Source organism: Pararge aegeria, chromosome 4, assembly GCF_905163445.1.
Source record: "Pararge aegeria chromosome 4, ilParAegt1.1, whole genome shotgun sequence".
In the NCBI taxonomy this organism is placed as follows: Eukaryota; Metazoa; Arthropoda; class Insecta; order Lepidoptera; family Nymphalidae; genus Pararge; species Pararge aegeria.
Window position 1 is genome coordinate 17,525,317 of NC_053183.1, and position 25,864 is coordinate 17,551,180.

Here is a 25,864-nt window from a genome sequence, read left to right on the forward strand (position 1 = left end):
ATATTGTGTTTTATTGAAACAATCGAAGATCGCAATGATGCATTTCGATTTCATTAAATAGTATCTTATAAGATACAAATAAAAATAAGAGGTTGTTATTGCGACACAGACAGACACTTTCAACTATATTTGTTCCCATATATACATAGTGGTGACAGCATAGTGCATACTTTATTTCCGCATACAACACGTCTTCGGGTTCGATACACCCTATTCCTACCGGCATCGTACAACACGTAACATAGCACTTCGATAAAACTCCTTGCAATCATCATGTCGCGGCTTCACGTAAAATGTGACTAAAACTGTGTTGCTCGCGCGAAAAAACACAAGACACTGCCGTCTGACCTTGCAGTTTCACAGTCTCGGTGTAAAGGCTGATTCATCTACATTTGATTACCGATCGTGAAACTCCAAGATCATTTACATTACAGAGGTTCGTATAAAACATGTCTTATAAGATATTTCTCACACAACTTACAAGATACTACTCAATATAAACTTTTCTTCTCTCCTCATTTCGGGCTAGTTCCGGCGGCCTCCTGAAGGCACTTGCGGGCAGGTTTGATCGCATAGTACCTGTGCCATTGATGTACATGTGCCAATCGAGCCTGCCAGAAGGGTTTTATATAAACTATTTCGTTAGGCTAAGTTTACTAATATATATATATTTTTTACTTTGTATTTTTCTGACAATTTTATGTCCAAAGTCTGTCGAAATAAATGATTTTTAATTTATTTCAAGACCTTTCTTATAAGATATTGGTGCCGATTCTGGTGTACACAAATCAGTTAACTAATTTAACATGACATGTTTAAATATAGTGCTATTCTTTTTCATAAGATAAAGAGTGAAAAGGGTAAGTAGTATTGACTAAATTTAAAACCTGCCAATTTAGTTATAGCTTGAGACTTGGCACGACAGAATAAAACATTTTAAAATTAAGTAGAAGATATTTCTCACAATGCATCAATGCATCACTCGTCCATGAAGTAGATACCCATAATAGTGACGAATTCTCTCATTAGAAGCTCTATAATATCAATCTTGCCTTATTAATTGTTCAAAATGCGCAAAATTGCAAAGAAAGAAGAACAGTTACATTATTATGTGCGCAAGTAACTGATCTGTGCCCAGCAGGGGGTCAATAGACTGAGGAGGTTGAATATCTTAGCTGCAGATAGGAAAAAGAAAGGAAAGTTTCTTTAAAATCTTTAGAGATCGAAATACAAAAAAGGTACCAAATTCTCGGTTTTATTAAAATACTAAAAGGGGGGTCGAGTAGGTTCTGAGTCGAGGAACTTATGGTGTGTGACAAACTATCATAATTAAATGATTACTCATTTGTAACGAAGCTTGGAGGAAAGAATACATTATGCAAATAAACGTATGAGTAAGGTTTAGCGAGTTTACAGTTACACTGTGGGTTGACAACAATTTTATCTTACAACAGAAGCTTTTTTTATCACAAATAATTGAAAATTGTATAAAGGAATTTTGGACCTCGACTGTAAAAATCAAATCTACCAAACTCGCTTTTTAATATACAATATCTAAATTAAAAGTGCCACTATTGAAAAGGGCATTGTCGCACGGACATTGATTCTTTAATTGTCCTTCTTCTATGCTATTATTAAGTTCGGAACTATATCGGACATTTTTTGTTCTTTAAAGTCATGTCTGTTATCAGTCCCACTTTAAGTAAATAGACACTAAACGTAATAATTGTGAGTCAGCTAACCTACCCAAATCCATTCATACCATTTCCATTTTCACAACATTCTTCATCTGTTCTTTTTATATTGAACACGTTGCACAAAACTAGATATTTGAAAGCCTAACGAAAGTCTATATTTGAAAACCTTAAAACTTTTTTTTTAACACATTCATGTAAAAACGTAATTCTTTCACGCGTCGTAAGTCAGAAACAGCGTCGCCAAACTGAATTGAGTAACTATTCGGAATATATTTAGCATGATAGGTACATTGTCAACATAACTAAATATACAGTGGAAAGGCCTGACTGAAGGTGACTCTGATCACTTATCTTTATTAGCCAAACACCTATGGGATTAGACTTTCAAGCCAATTAACCTAATGTTTTAGATGGTTTTACATTTACCGATCCGATATCGGTGATTCGAAGGACGTCATATGTTTTTTTTATAGTAATAATAGACAAACCAATCAAACGGCCCACCTGTTGGCGGGCAATTTCCATTGGTGGAAAAAATCGCCCATTTAAACATAACAACACTTCGGAGAGCATGCTAGGAACACGTCCTGCAACGTGCCGCTCTTTATCCGTCAACCTGAGGTGTTAGTGTAAAGCCTCATGAGCCTGTAATTAATTACGCCAGCCATCACGTCCTTTAGACCGGAACTCAGCATTGCAACATTGCTGCTCGGCAGCACAAATGAGTAGGTATTTACACCAAATTCATTTTTTTTTCGGATTGTATGTAGCTGATTAACCCTATTGATTTTAACAGCGAAACGAGGGCTTATTGGCGAGCCTCGGAATGGGGGTCTGCCAAGAAGAGTTGTAACCCTAGGGCTCGAAGAAGCGAAGTGATCGTCGGCCTGAGGGCGCCTCAAGCGAGGCCGAACCTCGGCTCAGGCGACGATTAGAGTGAAAGGGTTACGGACGGTGATTAGTCCGCACGGTTCCGAGAACTTGGTGCAAGCCCACGTCCGGATGACGCTAAAAGACGGGGACCTCGTCTTCGGCTGCGAAAACGCTATGCAGAGGGTCAGGGTGCACCAAATTCAAATCAATAGTCGGTCAAAAAGCAAGGCCTGGATTGTGATCGACTCATCATGGACGCTCAGGTTTCGAACCCTAGGGCTCAAAGAAAGCGAAGAGAACGTCACCCCAAGTGTCTCTTATATTTATATTATCTTACATCTCATAAGTCTCATTAGGACTTATGAGATGTAAGATAATATAAATCGGCCGGTACATGCTGATTCGAGACCTAGGACGATAATACGTCAGGTTTAATTGACGTAAGAGAACATGGGTGCCACGAGCTCGCTCTTATACAAGAGTTGCTTGCTCGCAATCAAGGAGTCGTTTTCGAGTATTAAACTCTATGTTGTCAAAGTAAAATGGACCTAATGGACTTATATGTGCGTTTTAGATGTACTTCTGGTTGTTTACAAACGTTATGCCAAAAGCCGGAGCTTAAGAATTGTAGGAAAATATGAGATATGACTCAATGCAAATAAGATTTATTCTACTACAATGTATTCTATACTCGAAAACGACGATTCTTATACTGAGGCTACTAGTACTACTGCTGGTTGTATGACGAGTTAAATAAAAAAAAAGTGTACACTACGTGTGATCCGAAATCCGACACCGCCAAATACTGTGTGAGTATCCATAAAGCCCGATCTCTCTATTCGCGCTTCGTATCTGATTCCGATCTAGTGCTAACAGGAAAACGATATCCGATCGGATAATGTGTAACCAGAATTAGTAATAAACAAATGAAGCTATATAGGTAGGTAAGTAGGACTCATTTAAGTGTGTGGGACCGGCCCCCGGAGAGCGGTGGGGACCGCCCAAACGGCGAGGGAGCCACGCCAATATAACTATCATAAATTTGACGAAAAGTGTCGCCGAGTACTAGGGGCACATAGCTTTTTGACTTTAGGAAGACTTTATGCTTTATATGAAATGACAGTCAACCTTCGGTTGAACGAACTATTATCCACTTTTATTGCTCTGCACTAACTCAGTTCAGTAATACTAACTCTAATCAGTTGTCACCACTCCTTTTCCCACGGGTATCGTACGAGGCGACGAAGGTAATATTACTCAGAACAACAGCAGCGTGCAGCTCCCTCTGTGATACTACTACCATCTACTGCGATCAACAACCCATCCGCTCAACATAATTGGTATAGAATATGATACTTCTCCCTGAAGTAGTGAATATTCTAGGCACAAAGTTCCATTTCAAATCTATCATCATCATAGCAACCAATGGACATCCAGACTTAAGTATTTTGTATTGGTTCAGCGGCCTGATAAAGAACAAACACCTATGTAACAAAGCATTTAGAAGCACTTAGATTGACCGGCAGCTAATAAATGTTCAAACAGTGGGGTGAAATATGACATCATTGGCCAAATCACCGCTATACCTATTTACAACTCAGACTGAAGTTCAATAACAAATAATATTAGATTATTTGTATTCCTCAGTTTTCCTGTTTTATATAGTATATCTGATGATTCATACACGGACAATCTCTAGCTCAATTTGCTATTATGTGCAAGAAACAGGGTCACAATAGCTAAGCATTTAAGCTTAGCATTTAAATAGTAACTCATCATAGAATATATTATATAAAAAAATATTATGTACAGTTGCAGTTTGGAAGCTTATGTTACCATAATACATACAAGTATATGTCCAGCCATAATTTAAAACTTTACAACTGTTCCTCAGTAGTTAAATAATATAAATTAAGCTCCAAGTTGCTTGAACAAAAATCCTACTTCTCATACAATTATCAATCAATGTCTTCAGGGTAGGTTCTAGGAATCACCCACAATATAGTTAGCATTATACCTGGAACCTGCCACTTATAAGAAAACCACTGCACCAAACAGGAAGATTGACAAAATTAATTTTTCAAAATCTAACTTGATGCATCAAGTAGTTTGAAGGAATGTGTTTCCATAGACCCAAGGAGGTATTTTATATTGAATATAAATAAGACATAATTGGATGGATTCTGAGTTTAGATTTTTGCATTGTTTGTAATAAAAAAAATACTTGCATTATATGTGGTTTGGTTGCCAGTCATATGAAGTATGATTCCTAAGTAAAAGTTGTTTTTTTCTTATTGGACCATTTTAGTACCAATAACTCTAAACTCAGTGTGTTGATTTTGTGGGATTAGTTGTTTCCGCTAAACTTCATTGAATTATGAGACAATACATTCCTAAGCAGTATAATACATAAGTGTACATACTGCTAGTCAGCTAGACAGTAGTAAATTATGAGAGGCCATAATTTTTTTTTTTAATTGTGTTTGGAAAGAGGTTTGACATGGAACATGTGTGTAAAAGTCAAGCTTCAATCTAGCATAGTAGAATTTTGCAAACTTTATAATACTAAGATAATAGCAAAATATCATATCTCAATCACCCAAGGAAACCTTTTAATACATTTTTAAGCAGGGTAATACAGATAAGCAAAGCATCTTTGATCTAAGTTAGTCTAGAAGAGAAGCCTACTGAAGGAAGTCATGTGAGGCTTTGAAGATATTGTTTTTGAAAAATGTAATAATAGACTGATGTGACATTTTTACATAGTGAATTCACAATTTGTACATAGTACATAGTAATTTTAACATTGTACAGTCATATTAAAACTTTATGTTGTTGTGGAAGTTAGCTGCAAGTGTAGCTTTGTTTTGATTGTCAAATGTACCATTCCATTGATTGGCAGATACAAAATTTCTGGATATTGTAACACACAAATGTCAAGAAGTCATAAAGTTTGAATTAGGCTGTACATTAATTACTATATGGTTCAGCCTATCAAAGAGATAACCTCCGCCTAGCCAAGTAAGAATGTGCCAGTAAAACCTCCACATAACTTTAGAAATTGTACTTACCTCTTGTAATTCTCCATCTCCATCTTGGAATAGCTGTTGGAACGCAAAGTCATTGCGTTGGGCATCGGTTAAGAATGACTCCGTTTCCGCAGAGTCCGAAGGTCTATGGAGGAGTTTTACACTTCCAGCGAAAATAGGAGTCGTTATCTTAGGTGTAAATACATTTTCTTCAGGTTTTTCTAACAAAGGCTTTGGGACGTCTTCTTCGAGAGATGGATCTCCGTCAGACATCACATAAAGCACGCCAAAGAACACAGGCAGCAAATTCAGTACTGCTATAACTTCCGATTTAGATTTCGAGACAATTCGTCATCATCAGATGCTAATGAATTGTATAGGTACAAACAAGTTACATGAGTTAATCAGTCTTGGTTTCTGAAACCCAGCGAGAATATAAAAACACGACTAGATTCTAGAAATGGTAATTCGTAAACGTAGATAATATTTTATTGCTGCAAGTTTTTTGCTGCTTCTAATAATAATTTGACGGCAGACGGCCGACAAATGGTAAGCTGTCAAAGCTTTGCATTTCTGACAATGGCAGCTGGGATTTTTTTTGTATTTATTCGCTCTCGCAGGGTAGAGGCAAAGGTATGTCACCGTACAGCCATGTCTTTAGTGTATCTTATTTGTTATAAAGGCATATGGCCATGTCAACAGTAAAGTAATTTTTCTAATTCTGGTAATTCAAATGTCTTAAATTGTAATGTATTCTTATATAATTTTGTAAGCTTCTATGTTTATAAATGTTTATAAACCTCTGATAATTTGTCGGTGAATGGAAAAAAGGCGGGACCCCAGAAGCGAAAAAATCCCTATTTCCCCTGTTAATTCGCCAGAGCTATAGAAGCATTTAAATTTTTTAAACCGAATACAGGCAGATTGTAACATTGGGCTCATATAAATTTTACTAATACTATTGATCGAAAGCGCGTAGGAAGCGCACCGTCATGCACGAATTTACTCAAAAAATTTAGAAAAAGGTGTAACGCTACGGGTTCTTTAGAAATAAATTTCAGTAAGCACATTAGAAGAGTTAGATCGGGTGAGCGTTAATCGTCTTCCATTTGAATATATCTTTATATGTCCTCTTTGTCCGAAAATAATGCGGACAAAGCTGTGTGACAAAGCTTCGTAGCTTTATTATGCTTTACTGGTTACTGGTAACATTGTATGCCACGCCGCTTACCAAATGTCATTCGGTTGTCACGTCAACTCAAGTTCAAGAATTGCTTAGCATTCGGTAAAACCAAAAATAGGTTGCCGGCAAAAATATTCGTAGACTATTCATAATTTAATTGGTTTTTATATGGAATTACACTAAAGTCTACAAGAAAACTAAACAAGATGACTGTGGAGACACAGAGTAAGGCGAGGCTCTCGCAGATTACGTCTGATAAACAGCTTACATTTATAAAATTAGCTGTTTTATCAATGGCAGCGATTTTATGTGAGTAAACTATGATGAATAATATTTATCCCTGTATTTCTATCTATAGAAACACTGCATGTATTCATTAAAACTTTGATTGAAAAAATTCAAAGCGTTGGCGTGTGTTTATCATTGGGATTACGTGGTTTTATCGTAGTCGATGCGAATGGCGACAAGTGTGCCAATTGCTGACATTAACCATTTTTATCCGAAACCTAACGCTCCGCTTGCAAGTTATGACTTCCCCCTCATATCAAAACATTTGAAGCAGTAGCATAAAAGATAAACGCCTAGGAATGCGAGCTTTTAGTTACCTTCCTAACTTCAAAACACACTGCCAAACAACTTTTCTACAGCTATTTCTCTGAAGGGGTTCACGAAGGGAAAACCCTGTCTTAACTGATGTATACAAACTAAAGGGAACCTACTTTCCAAATTTTAGACACAACTTTAAGAGTAGATTTTCAAGATTAAATAATTCTGGAGTTTCCCTTTAACTAGAATTTTGGTGTGTGTTCTGAAAGTCAGCATGCTTACATCAAACCAATCAGTCTTGAGCCTGGCACAGCAACATTAGCAAAAGCAAAAAAAACAAAAATTTTCTCTAAAAGACTTTAGTCATCAGGTGTTTAAAAGTAGTTGAATATTACTTGTTGTATGGTTCTCTGCTAGCCGGTAAGAGTAATAATGTCTAAGCAGTGTCAATGATTCTAAACAGTTGCAAAAAACATATAGGCATAAATTCAAAAATGTGTTCATTACTAATACAGTTTCCTGTCTATCCTTTAATATTAAGCTTTAAGTTTTACCACTAATTAGCATAGAATTTGGTTTATTAGTAACAAACAATTTTTTTTTTCAGCGTTTGCTACACGTCTCTTCTCTGTTCTACGTTTTGAAAGTGTGATACACGAATTTGATCCATATTTCAACTATAGAACAACACGCTACTTAACCGAGGAAGGGTTTTATAATTTTCACAATTGGTTTGATGACAGAGCATGGTACCCGCTAGGACGTATTATTGGTGGTGAGTGTGTTTACTTATTGTTTGCTGTAATCTGAGAGGTTTCTCATAAATGTGTAGATGGTATGATCTATGCAAATACTTTTTCAGCCAGCCATAATATAATTATATGAGTCGTATGTTCAATTATATTTGAGTATATTTTTTATAGACTGGTAAATAACAGTCATAAAATGCTATCAGACCACTTGTCAATATAACATGCTGATATCAGAAATTGGTAACTTTTTAACTATGCAAGCTTCATTGAAGTAGACCTCACATGTTTTAATGCGATTATGAATAAATTAATGGGGACTGGAGTTGCATGCAATTCTGCCTTTCTTACCCATGGCAAGGTAACACCAAGCTTGCCATACATTTGTTTCAGAGACTAGCTTCACCCCTTTCCAACAATGGCCAGCATGATTTCTTATAATATCCAATTATTATGTTTTGTTTGAATGTCAAAGTTTAAAATATCTTTATTCAAGTAATAATAATATGTATATATATATATATATATAATACTTGTAATATTTTTATTGATGTAGCCTTGTTATTATTATACTGTTCACCTAGTGGTTAGTATGTCTGAGTAGGAACAATGGAGGTACAAGGTTAGGTATTGGATTTGCCACCTTTCTTGTCTCCTAGAGCACATTTGTAGAGCACTCAAACCTGCAATTGATTAGCTGGGTTGCTTGGGTTGGTCTGAGACAAGAGGAGCCTAAGAACAATGAGCTGTTACCACCATAGAATTAAGAACATACGGAAATGTGTACACAAAATTAAGCATCAAAAACCACTGCACTTTAATAGTGTTTTTCGAACAGGCAGTGAAGTGTGTGTGTGTGTGTGTGAGTTTGAAGGGTTTAGTGACTAAACTTTATTAAATTTAGCAATTTACAGTAATTATTTTAAAAACCTTTTCTATAGGTTTATCATAAAATGAGGAAAATGGGAAAAAGTTTTTGAGCTAACAATATTCCACAGGTGTCAAGATAGATGTGCCCAAGACTTTTTCCCTTTTTTTAGACAAAATGAATAAAATAATGACTAAATGAGGATTCTGTATGTTCTTTTGTTAACACAGGTTTCTCAAACAAATCATTATTGCACTGCAATGTATTCTAGTATATTTTGAATTATTTTTCTTCCAGGTACTATTTACCCTGGCCTCATGGTCACATCAGCCACGCTGTACAATATAATGCAGTTCCTAAACATTACAATAGACATAAGGAATGTATGCGTGTTCCTCGCACCATTCTTCTCATCCCTCACTACAATTGTGACTTACTTACTCACTAAGGAATTGAAGGTGAGAGATTATTATCTACTCTTTTAAAAATAGTCCAACAGGTGCATACCACAAAAATTTGTCAATATTCTGACCCAGTTACATGGATTGTGATCACAATGGGACTCAATGAAATTTTGTTATATCTTCTTTACTATAAGTAAATTTTCTCAGCTGATTAATACAAATATATGAATAATTCTATACTAAAAGCAGGAAAGATTTATATATTTTTCACTATTGTGATTAATAAATTTGAAACTACTGATTTAAATAATTCTTTCACCATTAAATATTATTTTACCGAAAAATAACAAGGGCTTTATAAAGTATCAGTTAGAATGAGGATACTAACCTAAGAAAAATGGTATTTGTAAATCTTAAAAAAAAAAAAAAAACGTGTGCCCTTACTAAGTCGCCTGCCATGTCTTGTATTACAGGTTGTAAGTGCCATTTATGCAAGGTTAGTACGTCTCGTATACAGATCGCAAGTGTCTTTAATGCAACTTTAGTACGTCTCCTATAAAGGATGCAAATGTGTTTTACGGAAGTTTAGTACGTCTCGTACACAGGTCGCACGTGTCTTTTATACAAGATTAGTACATCTCGCAGGTAGCAAGTGTTATGCAAGAATAGTAGTTCTCGTATATAGGAAGCAACTGCGGTTTATGCAAGTATAGTATGTCTCGTGTACAGATCGCAAATCGCATCGCATCGTTTATAGGTCACATGTGTCTTTCATGCAAGTTTGGTACGCCTTGTATACAAGAAGCAACCGTCGTTTACGCAATTTTAGTGCCATCTTATACAAGTTACGTACGTCTCGTATACAGGTCACAAGTGACTTTAATACAAGTTGTCTTGCTAGCGATCAGTAACAAGCTCAGCTTAGTGTGTTCGCTAGCAATTAATTCTGTTGTATCTAATAACATCTACCTAATGTATGTAACAAACAAGTTGTAAAATTGATGTTCAAATAAACTTTTTCATTTCAAGTTAGGTATGTCTCTTATTTAGGTTGCTGGTGTCTATGCAAGTTTAGTACGTGTCGTATACAGGACGCAAGTGTCCTTTATGAAAGTATAGTACGTCTCTTATTCAGGTCGCAAGTGTCTTTTATGCGAGTTTAGTCCACCTCGCATACAGGAAGCAAGTGTCTTTTATGCATGTTTAGTACGTCTCATATACAAGAAGCGAGTGTTGTTTTACAACTTTAGTGTGTCTCGTATACGAGTCGCAGGAGTCTTTTATGCAAGTTTAGTGCGCGTCGTATTCAGGTCATAAGTGTTTTATACAAGTTTAGTATGTCTTTTATACAGGTCGCAACTGTCTTTTATACAAGTTTAGTGCATCTCATATACAGGTTTGCGACCTTTTAATAGTAAGGTGTGTGGAAATGTATCTGAACAATTTCACATAGGACGAAGGTGCAGGTTTGGTGGCAGCGGCGATGATAGCGATCGTGCCAGGCTACATAAGCCGCTCGGTGGCAGGCAGCTACGACAACGAAGGAATCGCCATATTCTGCATGCTGCTGACTTACTACTTCTGGATCAAAGCTGTCAACACCGGCACCATACTGTGGGCTACCATGACTGCTCTAGCTTACTTCTACATGGTGAGTTTCTGTTTATTATACTTTCTAAGTTAACTAAAAAGTAACTGAGAAGTAGACTTCAAAGTCTTGAACAGCGTCACAAGGTTGCATGTCTAGCTGTATTCTACAAGATAAATTTTCGGGAACTATTCGATTTGGTTAAATATTGAAATACCATCAACACGTACGAAGCGATCTCCCTTTCTGATCGGCACCGCAAAGGCCTGGAATGCCCTCCCATCGTCCGTCTTCCCCGATACCTATAATCTGGGTACCTTCTAATCAGTGGTGTGCACTTCATACATGCACAAAAGCACTGCCTACCCAAATTATTTTATATAACTCTGCTTCATGTACACCCTGGTTGAAGACCCTGTCCCTGACCCTGACGCCACTGCATGTTAATAGTAGTAGCCATCTTCTGCAGACCCGTATTACTTGTTATTAGACTAAACTTGATTGACCAATAGATGTATATGCATTTTTTAATGTATACAGATTATTGTATACCATTATACAATAATATCGAGTCAATCATAGATCAATAAGATGAAAGCTTCACCGAGCATATTACACTTCCTGTAATTAGCTTGTTTTGCTCTTTCATACAAACGTGTGGTGGAGTATAAGGAATGAAGAATTTTTAAACTACACCATACAGATTCTCCTGCTTTTTGCGGAGTATAGCAAATTAAGCTTAATTTTCATAACTCTTCAAAGAACTCTTCAAGGGAACGAAAGGCGTAAAAGAAAATAACTTTTATTGAGTTATAACTCTGGTTGAGTAATAATTAGCAAATAGCTTTAATTGTTTCAATATGAGTGTTATTATTCATTTATTATTATTTCCATCAGGTATCCTCCTGGGGTGGTTACGTGTTCCTAATCAACCTGATCCCGCTGCACGTGCTGGCGTTGATGCTGCTGGGACGTTTTTCTGCGCGCGTGTACGTTGCATACAGCACTCTGTACTGCGTCGGTACAGTACTCTCCATGCAGATCTCCTTCGTCGGCTTCCAGCCTGTACAGAGCTCCGAGCATATGCTGGTAAGTGGCTTAGTCCATTTTCATCCCACTTCTGATGTGAATGGCAAGTTAAACAATAACTATTTATGCAACTGTTACTTATGGCCATAATTACTAAGTACTTACTAGATTGTGTCTACGACCAGGAAAATAAATTATTATAAAAGTAACATCATAATTGAAACATCTCGCTATGTGAATATCAAAATATGAGGTGTTACGTCCTCTCGGACATGAGAAACGCTTTGGCAGCTTACACCCTCCACATTGGCAGACTTTATCTTGCTCTCCGAGCAACGAAGACACACGCTAACCCCTCCGTCTCCGTTTCTAACTCTTTAATTTGGACTCTTTGGCGTGATAATAAAAAATAGGTTTGCGTTACAGGCAAAATGCCTCGGGACCCCCAGCCGAGCACAGAAAGTTTTATTTGTCATAAGATTTTTTGAAATTTTTTATATTTTTTATACCATTGATTCTTTGCTTGATGATTCAGCCAAGCACCTCCGAGGTCTTTGTTAATAAAAGTGGCATAACGACAGAATAATTATGTAGTGTTATTTAGCGCTCTTGACGTTTTAAAGACTGACTGTCAGTTGAAGTATGACAAAACACTGCATACCTATTCCGGCGTTTTGCCATTGCGGCCCACCAGCTTGGTCCGTCAATTATAACTTAAGAAAAAAAAACAGAAAAATACTTAACCACATTTGGTTCAACCCTCAGAATTGAACCACAACACAATAAGAGCCCTGTTGACCTTAATTTAAGGCCTTTTTTGTTTTGAATGACGTTTATTTTGGTTATAGGCGTTAGGCGTATTCGGTCTCTGCCAACTGTATGCTTTCGCGGATTATCTTCGCTACCACCTCTCTCCAGCGAACTTTGAGCTCCTCTTCAAGGCGCTTTTGACTACTTTGCTGGCAACTTTGGGAACAGCTGTTGTCGTACTTACTGTGACTGGTAAGATTTATCAATTGCTAGATGACCCACTAAAGAACTATATTCATTGTAGGTAACCCTAACTGGCAATGACTAAAAAAAAAAACCTATAAAGGGTTAAAAAAAATACTACATAGCTCTCGGCCTGTAGTTGTTCACATTAAAACTAACTACTTTTGTTCTATGACTTCTTTTTTAACTCGATAGTTTGTGAAATATACAATATTCAATATTTTACACAGAAGCTCTACTCTACAGGTACTCTGTAATGTAACATCGGCACCAGCGCGCGAACCACGACATAATCGTGCGTGCTCGCAGCGGTTTGGCTATAGGGACATGTATTTGGTTACACAGTGTAATGTCACTTTACAGAAATAACATTTTTTTTTTTTAATTTTATGTGTGAATTAAATTAATACTGAATTTTGAAAAGTCGTTGAACAAAAGTTGTTAGTTTTAATGATAGGTAGTACGAGGCCGAGAGCTGTCTGGTATGCTTTTTCAACCCTGTCTTTAATTATTTTATATATGAGTCATACAAAACGGAAATAAAAATAAAAATTCTGATCAATCCAGCTATTATCGAGTTATTGTGAGTTAGACGCACAGTAATTCGCTTTTATATATAGATTTAAAGACAGTCTTAACGAAAATCGATAAATTTGGCAAAACTCTAATGTCTATTTATAATTTCAGGTAAAATTTCACCATGGACTGGCAGATTCTACTCTCTGTTGGACCCGTCGTACGCCAAAAATAATATTCCTATTATTGGTGAGTGTAATCATGCTATGTTGAATTTTTTTTTATTGATTAGAGTTTTCTTAGAATTCCGTATTCAGCCAAGTCAAATGTTATTTCATCAGTGTATTAGTAAAAGGCATTTTATCTACAAGCTTTTAAAGCTGTAAAGCATAACTCGACGACGTTTGACGACCTCCCTGGCGCAACGGTGAGCGATGTGAATTTATTTATTTATTTATAAAGGACAACCAACAGTGGATACATTAAAACTTGCTTTTTTTTTTTTTTTGGAATGAGTCACATAGTAAATGTTCAACTATTTACAGGTTATCACAGCATGCATTAAAAAGTAAAAAAGTCATTCTTATAAATGATTTACAATTAATTATTAGTCAGTTAATATAAACATTTAAAAGTATAAATATTTAAAGCTAAATTACAATAAAAAATTTAACTTAATCAATTATTAGGAGACTAAACAAAACAAAAATGAATTAAATTGGAATTTAAGTAGGAGGTCCAGGGTTCGATTCCTGGCGCAGGCAATATGGAAATTTTTTCACTCTTTGTGTTTCTCTATTCGCCCTTTATTTTCCTAACTGTGCATTGGTGTACAAATAAAGAGTTTGTATATATGAATATGTTCCTAACTGTGAAGTGGTGTACAAATAAAGAGTTTGTATATATGAATATGTTCCTAACTGTGAAGTGGTGTACAAATAAAGAGTTTGTATATATGAACATGTTTCTAACTGTGAAGTGGTGTACAAATAAAGAGTTTAAATAAATGAATATGTTCCTAACTGTGAGGTGGTGTACAAATAAAGAGTTTGTATATATGAACATGTTTCTAACTGTGAAGTGGTGTACAAATAAAGAGTTTAAATAAATGAATATGTTCCTAACTGTGAGGTGGTGTACAAATAAAGAGTTTAAATAAATGAATATGTTCCTAACTGTGAAGTGGTGTACAAATAAAGAGTTTAAATAAATGAATATGTTCCTAACTGTCAAGTGGTGTACAAATAAAGAGTTTAAATAAATGAATATGTTCCTAACTTTGTAGTGGTGTACAAATAAAGAGTGTAAATAAATGAATATGTTCCTAACTTTGTAGTAGTGTACAAATAAACAGTTTAAATAAATGAATATGTTGGTAACTGTGAAGTGGTGTACAAATAAAGATTTTAAATAAATGAATATGTTCCTAACCGTGAAGTGGTGTACAAATAAAGAGATTAAATAAATGAATATGTTCCTAACTTTGTAGTAGTGTACAAATAAAGAGTGTAAATAAATGAATATGTTCCTAACTTTGTAGTAGTGTACAAATAAAGAGTTTGTATATATGAACATGTTTCTAACTGTGAAGTGGTGTACAAATAAAGAGTTTAAATAAATGAATATGTTCCTAACTGTGAGGTGGTGTACAGAATTCACTCTTTGTGTTTCTCTATTCGCCCTTTATTTTCCTAACTGTGCATTGGTGTACAAATAAAGAGTTTGTATATATGAATATGTTCCTAACTGTGAAGTGGTGTACAAATAAAGAGTTTGTATATATGAATATGTTCCTAACTGTGAAGTGGTGTACAAATAAAGAGTTTGTATATATGAACATGTTTCTAACTGTGAAGTGGTGTACAAATAAAGAGTTTAAATAAATGAATATGTTCCTAACTGTGAGGTGGTGTACAAATAAAGAGTTTGTATATATGAACATGTTTCTAACTGTGAAGTGGTGTACAAATAAAGAGTTTAAATAAATGAATATGTTCCTAACTGTGAGGTGGTGTACAAATAAAGAGTTTAAATAAATGAATATGTTCCTAACTGTGAAGTGGTGTACAAATAAAGAGTTTAAATAAATGAATATGTTCCTAACTGTCAAGTGGTGTACAAATAAAGAGTTTAAATAAATGAATATGTTCCTAACTTTGTAGTGGTGTACAAATAAAGAGTGTAAATAAATGAATATGTTCCTAACTTTGTAGTAGTGTACAAATAAACAGTTTAAATAAATGAACATGTTCTTACTGTGAAGTGGTGTACAAATAAAGTGTTAGACTATAATGGTAGACTGTTTGTGTTGAAGAGGTGTTAGTACACCACTTCACAGTAGTTAATTAGTATAAAGAGATTAAAATATTTTTTTTTATTTGTTTAGCAGATCTCTTAAATAGGCCATGTATTGCAACATACGTTTGTTCGCAGCTTCCGTGTCTGAGCACCAGCCGACCTCATGGTCTTCGTTCTACTTCGACTTGCAAGTGCTAGTTTTCCTGTTCCCGGCCGGCCTCTACTTCTGCTTCGCCAAGCTCACTGACGCGAACATCTTCATCATCCTCTATGGCGTACTCAGCATATACTTTGCGGTGAGCGTTTTGTTTTGCATACAATTAGTCTACTATACTGGTCAAGTACTCCTAAGAAAGCAATGCAAATGCAATTTTTGCATAGCTAAGCGAGGATTGGTAGACTGTTTGTGTTGTAGAGGTTTTCGCAATGACGGCAATACAATACGACAGTGAACACATTGTCATCTAGCCCTAAAGTAAGCGGAGCTTGTGTTATTGGTACTAAGATAACTGATGAATATTTTTATGAGCTTAATATACATAAATACTTAGAATATACAGGGCTTAGTAATAAATAAAAGAAAGCGCTTGGCTTTGATAGTTCCTATCATTCAAACGTACAACTGTTATTATACGACTTTCTTAAAATTTCAGTATTAATTTATTTATACTATGCAACTAAAGCGAAGCGGTGATAGCTCTTTGGGTATAACTTCCACCTCTAACTTTTTGAAGTTATGTGCGTTTTAAGTAATTAAAATATAACTTGCTTCGACGGTGAAGGAAAACATCGTGATGAAACCTGCATGCCTGAGAGTTCTACATAATAAGGTATGTGAAGTCCACTACGGCCTTACCCCTTCTCATTGTGGAAGGAAACCCGTGCTCTATAGTGATTGTGCCGGTAATGTGTTGATATGATGATGATGAGGATGATAATACATACCCATTTATATCATTTGCTTCAACGGTGAAGAAAAACATCGTCAGGAAACCTGCAAGCCAGAGAAAATTAAAAAAAAAATTGAGAATTTCACAAACTATAGAGTTAAAAAATTTTTAGAATAATAGTTATAAGTTTGAATGTAAACGAGAGCTTTGTGGTATTTTTTATTTGAACCTGTTTAGATACCTGTTTATCACACAAACATTTTCCAGTTGTGGGAAACGAACGCAACAGCCCACTGCGCCAATAATTTTATAACATTTAATTTAAAAAAGAAGACAGTTAAATTTCATAGCAATTTTAAAGTCGAGGTGTCAGTATACCGCCCTGTTTACCCCAAACTCCAACGATAAGCATTCGATATTCGCGTTTCCATCTTAGATCTAAATATTTATTTTACTCTAGGAATTTCAAAAGTTTATAGCTTGCTGATTGATTGATTTAAGTAGTGCTATCGAAGAACAAATATCCAATCAAAATTAGTAAACATATAATATGATGACAAAGCGAAGCTGGAGTGCGTTGAGCAGATGTTGAGATAACTCCATCCGTTCCGCACAATGATCCAAACACTTTGATCGCTGATTGCAATCTAAACATGTTTTGCGCATCAACCATTTCCAGAATATATTTAAATTGGACGTTTATTCTTTCAGGGTGTGATGGTACGTCTGATGTTGGTACTGGCTCCGGTGATGTGCATCGTCTCTGGTGTTGCCGCTTCAAGTTTACTGAGCCTTCATGTTAAAGACATAGAGCCTAAAGTCGAGAAACCCGATAAGAAGAAAAAGCATGAAAATAATCTCGTTTTCAGATCCGAGGTGAGGCAAAAATAAAGTCTTAATAGAAATAGATTTCTCATCTCTTTTCATTTCTTTCCAGTAATTGTTACGAAACCCATAAATTTGCATACTTAGATTAAGATATGCCAAGAGAGCTAATAACCGTTACTTTGCCCAAACTGTGGTTGGAGATAGAGGACAGAACTCTGCGGACAGCAGAAAACCCCTCATTTAAGGCTTAGCTATACTGAATACTTTAATTTTTTTTAGAACTACATCGCCTACATACTTAATTTAATGCCACATCATAATATAATAGAATAGGTATATATAATATATATATACAATTTTTCTTGTTTATAAGCTTATACTGCAAGCTCTAACGTTACTGTCTCCGTATCCCCAGGTGGGAGCGATATTCGTATGCGTGTTGGGCTGCCTGCTAGTGTCATACGTGTTCCACTGTACGTGGGTGACGTCAGAGGCGTACTCGTCTCCCTCGATAGTACTGTCGGCGCGCGCACACGACGGCGCCCGCATCATCTTCGACGACTTCCGCGAGGCCTACACTTGGCTCAAGATGAACACTCCAGAGGTAATCATCTCTTAATTATTTATTTTAATTTATTTATTTATTAAGAGCACTAACATCATGCATATAACACGTTTTTAAATATAGCACACACACAAAAAACATGGACTGATATTACAAATGCACATAGCATTGAAAAAGCGTCATTTAAACTTAATTTGACAAAAAATTCAACTCACTGCAACTGCCCAACAGCTGTGGGCATGGAATATGATTATCTCTTATATTTAAAAAAATAATCGTGTAGTAAGTCACTTAACTGTGATCGATTTTAGAAAAAAAAAACAATATTAATGGTTTACTAAAATACTAAGTGAGCGAATGTATTGTGGCGATTAGAAATCTTGGAAATAGCCGCTATGAATTACCCACCATTTATATTAATATTAGTGATAAAACCATTAATATTAATGATACTAGTAGAGACATGCGGACAAAGTAACTACAATTATTCGAAGCAATATAGTTGGACCAACTTGGATCATAAAATTGTTAGTAAAATACACAGTAAAAAACTAATATTAGTAAACTAGTACTAATGTAATAGTTTTTATAAAACCCTTGTGGCAGGCCCGATTAGAAAGTACATTTATCTCTCTCTCTATGCACCCATAGCGTGCATAGAGGGTATGCAGTTGATATAAAATGAAGAAAATCTCCAGTACAAGTTATAAATACTTAAGGATAGGCTTTTTATAACTCTTACAATGCATATCCTTAGGTTTTTTAAAACTCATACTGGAGTTTTTCTTCATTTTATATCATCTGCATACCCTCTGCACGCCACTGGTTGAATCCCACCAGCGATGAACAACGTTTTCGAATGATCGTGTAGAAACAAACTAAACATCCCTGACGCGCTGCAAGACCGAGGCAGTCCCATCAGCATCCTGAACGCGAAAAGCACTATACAATGTAAAGTGACTTTATAGTCGCTCATTTAGTATAAAATTCGCCCACTCAGTATTTCCATTCGCCCGCTTAGGTTACGGAATATTTTTTTATTATGTTTGCTTATGTATTACAGTAAGTATCTCATTCAATCACCCACGTGCTTCTTAGACCATTATTTCATGTATTAACCTCGTACTTGTAAGTTAAGGATTGACACAATAATGAAATAGAAAGCTTACTAGGGTCCTGATATTTAATTGATTGATATTAAACACAGGAATAATTAAAAAAACTATCCACCCTCTTATTTTTTATACGGATTTTTGAAGTAAAGCTTCTTTAGGTGCGACTAGGGAGTAACTCAGATTGTTTTTCTAACGGAGGCAACGCTTACTATACTCTGTGTAGTTTCCGCTATTTAAAAATAATAATTGGGATTGGTCGTAAGTGTATGTCATATAGCTAGTGGCAAATATCATAATCACACAGGATTATTCATTTCTAATATTTTCAAACGGATCAATTGTGCAAAGTGAATAAAAGTTCAACAGTTTTATGAAAATCTCTATTTAAGTAATATACGATTGCGACATTCTATAATATTCAATGACAAGGTTATATTGACATGTACATGTGCTGATCTAAGCTTCAATTTTCTACTCTCAATTATTCAATTTAACAAATGAAAATATTTATAAAATGTGGAAGTGATATTAATGAATTTTAAATAGAATATAAATTTGAAATAGTGAATATTAAATGAAATGGCGGAGTCCCAGCAACATTTTACTATTTCATCAATAAATAATAATGAAAGTTTTACTTCAATCGCGCGTAAAGGTTACAACGCACAAATTTTTTTTTTCAGGATTCAAAAGTGATGTCGTGGTGGGATTACGGATATCAGATAACAGCGATGGCGAATCGAACGGTGATAGTGGACAACAACACTTGGAACAACACGCACATATCGCGGGTGGGGCAGGCCATGGCGTCGAGCGAGGAGCACGCGTACGAGATCATGAGGGAGCTTGACGTGGATTATGTGCTTGTTATATTCGGTGGACTCGTTGGATATTCCTCTGACGGTAAGCTTCCGATAATTGGTTTTTTAACACTGCTCTATAAACTACTAGTATCGCATTGGTAGATAAAAAAATATTGAATACTTACTAGTATCGCATTGGTAGATAAAAAAATAGTAGTGCGAGTCTAAGATGTTGTAGTCATACCCCTAATCAGTTTCTACGCGACATCGCTCACTGTTGCGCAAGTGAGGTCGTCTAATTCGAAAAGATTGAAAATATGATAAATTGCAAAGATGTTTTTTAAATTAAATATTTAGCTTAATGTTACTTTATTGGTTTTCGTCGTATTTACGTGACCGTTATCAGGCCGTCATAAAAAAAGTGGCAAATGAAGTAAGACTATATCAATCCGATTATATGATTAATCGATTAGGAGTCCCTCAAGGAAGTATTCTTGGGCCGGTACTCTTTATTTTGTACATAAATGACATTACAGAAGTAACTAATAACAAAGGCGTCTTGTTTGCGGATTATATTTCCATAATTCTAACATCAAATAATAATAATCTCTTTTTACATGAATCTGACATAGATAAAACCTTAAATAATTTAATAAAGTGGCTTGACTCGAATAATTTACAAATAAATTTTAACTAAAACACAATATTAGTCACAATAATCAAAAGATTCGTCCAACGTCTCACATAAAATTCTTAGGACTAAACGTAGAGTTCACACTAACATGGAGGGCGCACATTGATACAGTATGCGAAAAATTAAATAGATTTTTGCGTATGAAGTGTCAGTACATATAGCTCGGTGTTCTGGGCCAATAGGGCAGATGTAAGCAGGGCATTCATTGCCCAAAAAAAGTGTATTCGAGCTATGCGCAGTGCTTTACCGCTGGACAGTTGCAGAGCAATATATAAACAATTAAAGTTGCTTATACATCTTTGAGACAGGGTGCTTTGTGCAAAAGCATAAGGCATTATTACAACGGCCAGTGATGCGTACTCTAGGTATGTTAGAAATCCCAATCGTTTAGTTTTAAACTACCTTCCCAAAACTAAGTACATATTTTGATAAAAATTTTGTTATGTGCATTAAAGTATATCATAAAATACCTAATTCTATGAAATCATTAGCAATTAATCAATTTAAAACTAAATTATTGAACTGTGTCAAATTTTTTTGACATGAAAGAATTTTTTGAATTAAAATTTAATAATGATGTATAATTTGGTAATAATGACGTTAACATTGAATTAATTGTACTATGATTGTGTATATTCCTAGACTATAACATGTAATAAGTTTGACAAAAATTATTGTTTACTGTGGTAGAATTTAATGTAAAACATTGCAAGCCATTGTGTGGCTGATTGTAAATTGCACAATTTAAATTGACTTTACTACTACCTTGTATACCTACTTTAAAAAAAGATATTATTATATAATATATATATATCATTTATTGATTTTCATTTTTTTTTAAATTCTTAACAATGCTTAGAAAAACAAAAAACACTAAAAATTTATAAGAAAGAAAAAATCCACCCTCCGCTTGCGGGGCTTTTGAATGCCCAAGCAACCGGTGGTCAGGGCTCCATAGTGAGGAACCTCCTCACAATACGCGCCGTTTCAAGGACTACTGCCTTCTGTATCCGACCCTTTATTATTATAATAAAATATATATTATAAGAACATGTGATATTTACAATAATAAGTATCAACATATAGACCAATTTTTTGTATCTGCCTTCAAAAAATGAACTTGAATGTTTTTTTTTTTTTCTTAGATTTACTTTTTAAAAATGAGCATTCTTATAGATGGCGATGTGTATTGTCGTATTATTATTTATTTATTTATTTATATACGGGAGTGGCCTGTACAGCATAACTTTACGAGCTTTCGCTAGCGCGCGGAACAGAACAAAATAATAAATTAAAAATGATGATATTCCGCAGACATCAACAAGTTCCTGTGGATGGTGCGCATCGGCGGCAGTACGGACCGCGGGGCGCACATCAAGGAGGCGGACTACTACACCGGCTCGGGCGAGTTCCGGGTGGACGCTCACGGCTCGCCCACGCTGCTCAACTGCCTCATGTACAAGATGAGCTATTACAAGTTCGGCCTCGTCTACACCGAGGGAGGTGCGTACTCTGCGTACACGATCTGCGATTTTTTTAAATTCCACTACAAGTAAGCTAAACCAGCAGGTGAGATAACAGTCTAGGGGACTGCAATCTCACCTGGTGGTAAGTAATGATGCAGTGCAGATGAAGATGGTAACGGGCTAACCGATTAGGAGTATTCAAAATTCATTTATTTCAAGTAGGCCTAATATAAGTACTTTTACCACCGGTTCGGAAGGCAGATTCTACCGAGAAGAAGCCGGCAAGAAACTCAGCAGTTGCTCTTTTCCAACATCAAAAATTTACATTTTAACATTCATTTTTCTATCTTGTGAGAGATGAAAGCGGAGCCGGATGCTTCAAAGCAACCTTGTCATTATACTAATACTAACATTCTAATGTACTACAACAGTACACACACCGCTATCTCGCCACAAAGTAAGCGTAGCTTGTGTTATGGGTACTAAGATGACTGATGATTATTTTTATCAATAATATACATAAATACTTATAACACACAGATAAACACCCAGACATTGAAAAATATTCATGTTCATCACACAAACATTCGCCAGTTGTGGTAATCGACCCCACGGCCTTGACTCGGAAAGTAGGGTCAATGCCCACTGCGCCAGTTGTCCGTTAAATCGTTATATTAAACCCATACCTCTAATCGGTTTCTACGCGATATCGGTAGGGTGATAACTGGCCACAACCAGACTAGGTTAGAGAAAATTTAGAAACTATAAATTCCTCTGCCGGAGATGGAATCTGGGACCTTCCACTTAGAAGCACAGCGCTCACCGTTGCCCTAGAAAGACTTGTCAAACCGTCGTATAGCACCTGGGAGCCAATAATAATAATAATAATAATATCATTTAAGTAAAAAGGACCTAATGACACTCGTCTTTAGGTATATTACATTGTAGGATTTTACTGTTTTCGACCTTCATTGCTTCATCGAGCTATTTTTTTTCTGTGCTCATGGTACACATAAGAAATTTTTGTTCCCGTGCTTCTTAGTAGATGGACCATTTTATTCTCCCTACGAGCTACGAGTTATTTCCACCAACTTCGACTCTACTTTTACAGCCACTACTAATTAAGGTAGAATCTGCACATGAAATTATAAATACATTTCGTTCACAGGTCGACCACCCGGCTACGACCGCGTACGCGGCGCGGAAATCGGAAACAAAGACTTTAACCTTGACGTACTAGAAGAGGCGTACACCACAGAGCACTGGCTAGTTCGTATTTACAAGGTGAAACCTTTACCCAACCGGGGTCTTTGAGTAGACACACACAAACAAAAGAAGTGAAAGTTATCTAAAAACATTTTACTTTGTGATAAGGATGAGGGGGAAATTCAATACTAAAACTAAATGATTTAACCATCAACTCCGTGTGCCGTTTTCGTGTAAACTGTGCTATTAAAATATTAAAATACAAGTGTCATAAAAATAAATTAAAAACAATAAAAGTAGATTTTCTTTATGTAGGTGGGTTTCTATCAGTGGCGTGCACAGGATTTTTGACCTGAGTATGCATAAAGAAGGAAGATAGCATAAGTTGGAAAGATCCTTGCTCTTTATGAGTTATGCAAAAATTGTAGGCTAAGCAGTGCTTTTGTGCTTGTATGTAGTGCACGCCACTGGTTTCTATACTTATCTAACAATTTAAAAATTAAGTTTAAACAAGAATTACAAAAATATGGTTTACCTTATAAGACAAGTAATAAAAACTAGACTTCGGGAGATGTTCATATTTCGATATTGTCCTTGATAGTGCCCATATTGCGTAATTTTTTACCGCATTGGCACACTTTTCAAACTCTACAATCTTAAAAAAAAATCCATTTCCAGCACGGCTATGGGCAGGAGACAATTATCTCCCCAGGGAAAGGATAAAAATTGTTCTTCTCCCACAGCTTTACCAACTCTGAGAACTGGCGCACAAGTGGAAATAATATCCAAATAATATATGTGTAATAATAAACGGGGTAAACTTCTCCTATTGCACGTTTCCGTGCTTGAGCAGGTACTCTTTAATAACATCACTTCAGTTCAGTCGGGGGATATCATTTTTTTCTCCTAGCCCTGCTGGCGGATATATACAGTATAGTTACAGTATGAAAAGGACAGCAATACTTTTAGATCAGTCAATTTAGTTTACTTTAGAGATTTGTGTACAACAGTGTCCTAGTGTCAGATTTTCTACCTACCATTCGATCGCGTATAAGTTAACTAGGATTTGTATCGAATCGAAAGAGGTCGAATTACAAGCTTTCGTAATTAAAATCTTACACTAGGCACTCAGGATGCATTATTACGTTAATTTATGGGACAGTAAGACAGCTGAATTATGGATGGTCCATATTTAAAAAAATGTTTCAGTTTATTCAAATCGAAATTGTTTTTTTTTAAATCGCTGAATCGGCGGGTCCTATGTAACCAGTCAGTTATACCGCAAACGTCTAAGAGCCTCTTTATTAGTTAATTTTTGGGAGTTTTTACACTTAGAGTATAGAAATTCTATTCTTATGATCAATATAGACGAAAAATAAGGTAAAAAGAGCTAATCGGTTTGCTGAATTCATACCATGGCATAAATCTAAAAACAAAGAGGTCTTAGTTGTGCTTTGTTTATGTTGTAGTATAAAAAATGTACGGGAGGATGTGTTTTTGATAATTTACCACTTACTGTAAAATAATGTATTATAATGTAAACAAAAAACTACCATTTCAAACGATGTTTTATTTTTCACTGTTTACAAAATCTTATGTAATTGAAAGAGCGCCTAGTGACACTACTGCTTCTCAGAATTCGAGAGAGCGCAATCTAGTAACATTGCGCTCTCTCGAATCCATTCAAATCGTAGTTAACTTTCACGCGATCGTGTAAGTAAACGTAGGTAGAAAATCTCATATTAATCACCCTGGTTTTAAACCCCGTGGTATAAATTTGGTGCTGTTTTATGTATATATTTGTTGACTACAGCTGTGGTGGGTGCCAGGTGGTACATATTTGGAAAATCCAAAAGTGCACGCCTCATAATCTCATTCATTACAATAAAATTGAGATATTTATTATTGTAAATAATAATTAAACTACATCTAATTATACCGTGAAAAGTAATAGGCTTCTATTCCTCAAAATACTTAAGCCTATAAAAAAAAATCGATAAGTGAAGTATTTCGCTCGTCATCGTGACCACAAGATACGGGATTCGCACACACCGGGATACAGACACACGGACGTCCAAGACAGAACTTTTTTAAACAATTTTTTAATTAGTTAAAATTATAAAAAGAGATTTAAAAATAGCATGAGTGTTAAAAATAGTTTTTTTTCCCAACATTTGTCTATTTATATTCACTTAAAATAAAGAATAAAAAGGGACATTTTAAGTTGGAGAATCACTTGGTGTGCGAAAACTGACAGTAATACCCGCCTCAACGCTTGGCTTATGAGGCGTGCAATAGTTTTGATATTTTAAATGATACACTAAAATAAGTCTGTTCTTAATGCCCTAAGTTTCAACGAGTATATAATAATGAGGTAGAGCTAGTAGGTTTACCTATATATACCTGTGCTGAGAAAATATTCTAAAGTTAAGCAAGTTTACTGGCTGTGATTTATGCAGCATTCAGCAGTCATCCTTGGCACAGTTGTTCGTAAAATAAGTCATTTATATGAAATTTGCGACGA

At 35.5% G+C, this 25,864-nt stretch overlaps 2 protein-coding genes across 6 annotated transcripts in view; one reads left to right on the plus strand and one right to left on the minus strand.

Moving 5' to 3' along the window:
• Positions 1-6,115, minus strand: part of LOC120637911 (anoctamin-5-like) — a 42,481-nt gene extending 36,366 nt beyond the window's left edge. For 4 of the 5 annotated variants that reach the window (XM_039909976.1, XM_039909975.1, XM_039909974.1 and 1 more), the window contains exon 1: positions 5,642-6,115. In XM_039909976.1, coding sequence (XP_039765910.1) covers positions 5,642-5,872 — 231 coding nt within the window. In that variant the 5' untranslated portion in view covers positions 5,873-6,115. The remainder of the gene's footprint in view (positions 1-5,641) is intronic. The other variant, XM_039909978.1, reaches the window with a different exon arrangement.
• A 736-nt stretch (positions 6,116-6,851) lies between these two features.
• Positions 6,852-23,907, plus strand: LOC120637658 (dolichyl-diphosphooligosaccharide--protein glycosyltransferase subunit STT3A). Its single transcript, XM_039909581.1, has 13 exons — positions 6,852-7,091; positions 7,936-8,103; positions 9,243-9,403; positions 10,803-11,000; positions 11,835-12,026; positions 12,815-12,968; positions 13,647-13,724; positions 15,909-16,069; positions 17,375-17,539; positions 17,907-18,095; positions 19,855-20,074; positions 21,983-22,171; positions 23,303-23,907. The coding sequence occupies exons 1-13, from the start codon at positions 6,989-6,991 to the stop codon at positions 23,446-23,448; spliced, it is 2,124 nt and encodes a 707-aa protein (XP_039765515.1). The 5' UTR covers positions 6,852-6,988; the 3' UTR covers positions 23,449-23,907.
• The last annotated feature ends 1,957 nt before the right edge of the window (positions 23,908-25,864 follow it).

Excerpts from the sequence above, each read along its gene's own strand:
- LOC120637658 (XM_039909581.1), top strand. The coding sequence starts at position 6,989 with ATGACTGTGGAGACACAGAGTAAGGCGAGGCTCTCGCAGATTACGTCT. Across the intron at positions 16,070-17,374 it reads TACTCAGCATATACTTTGCG|GGTGTGATGGTACGTCTGAT; the intron begins GTGAGCGTTTTG and ends TTATTCTTTCAG. Across the intron at positions 22,172-23,302 it reads CCTCGTCTACACCGAGGGAG|GTCGACCACCCGGCTACGAC; the intron begins GTGCGTACTCTG and ends TTTCGTTCACAG.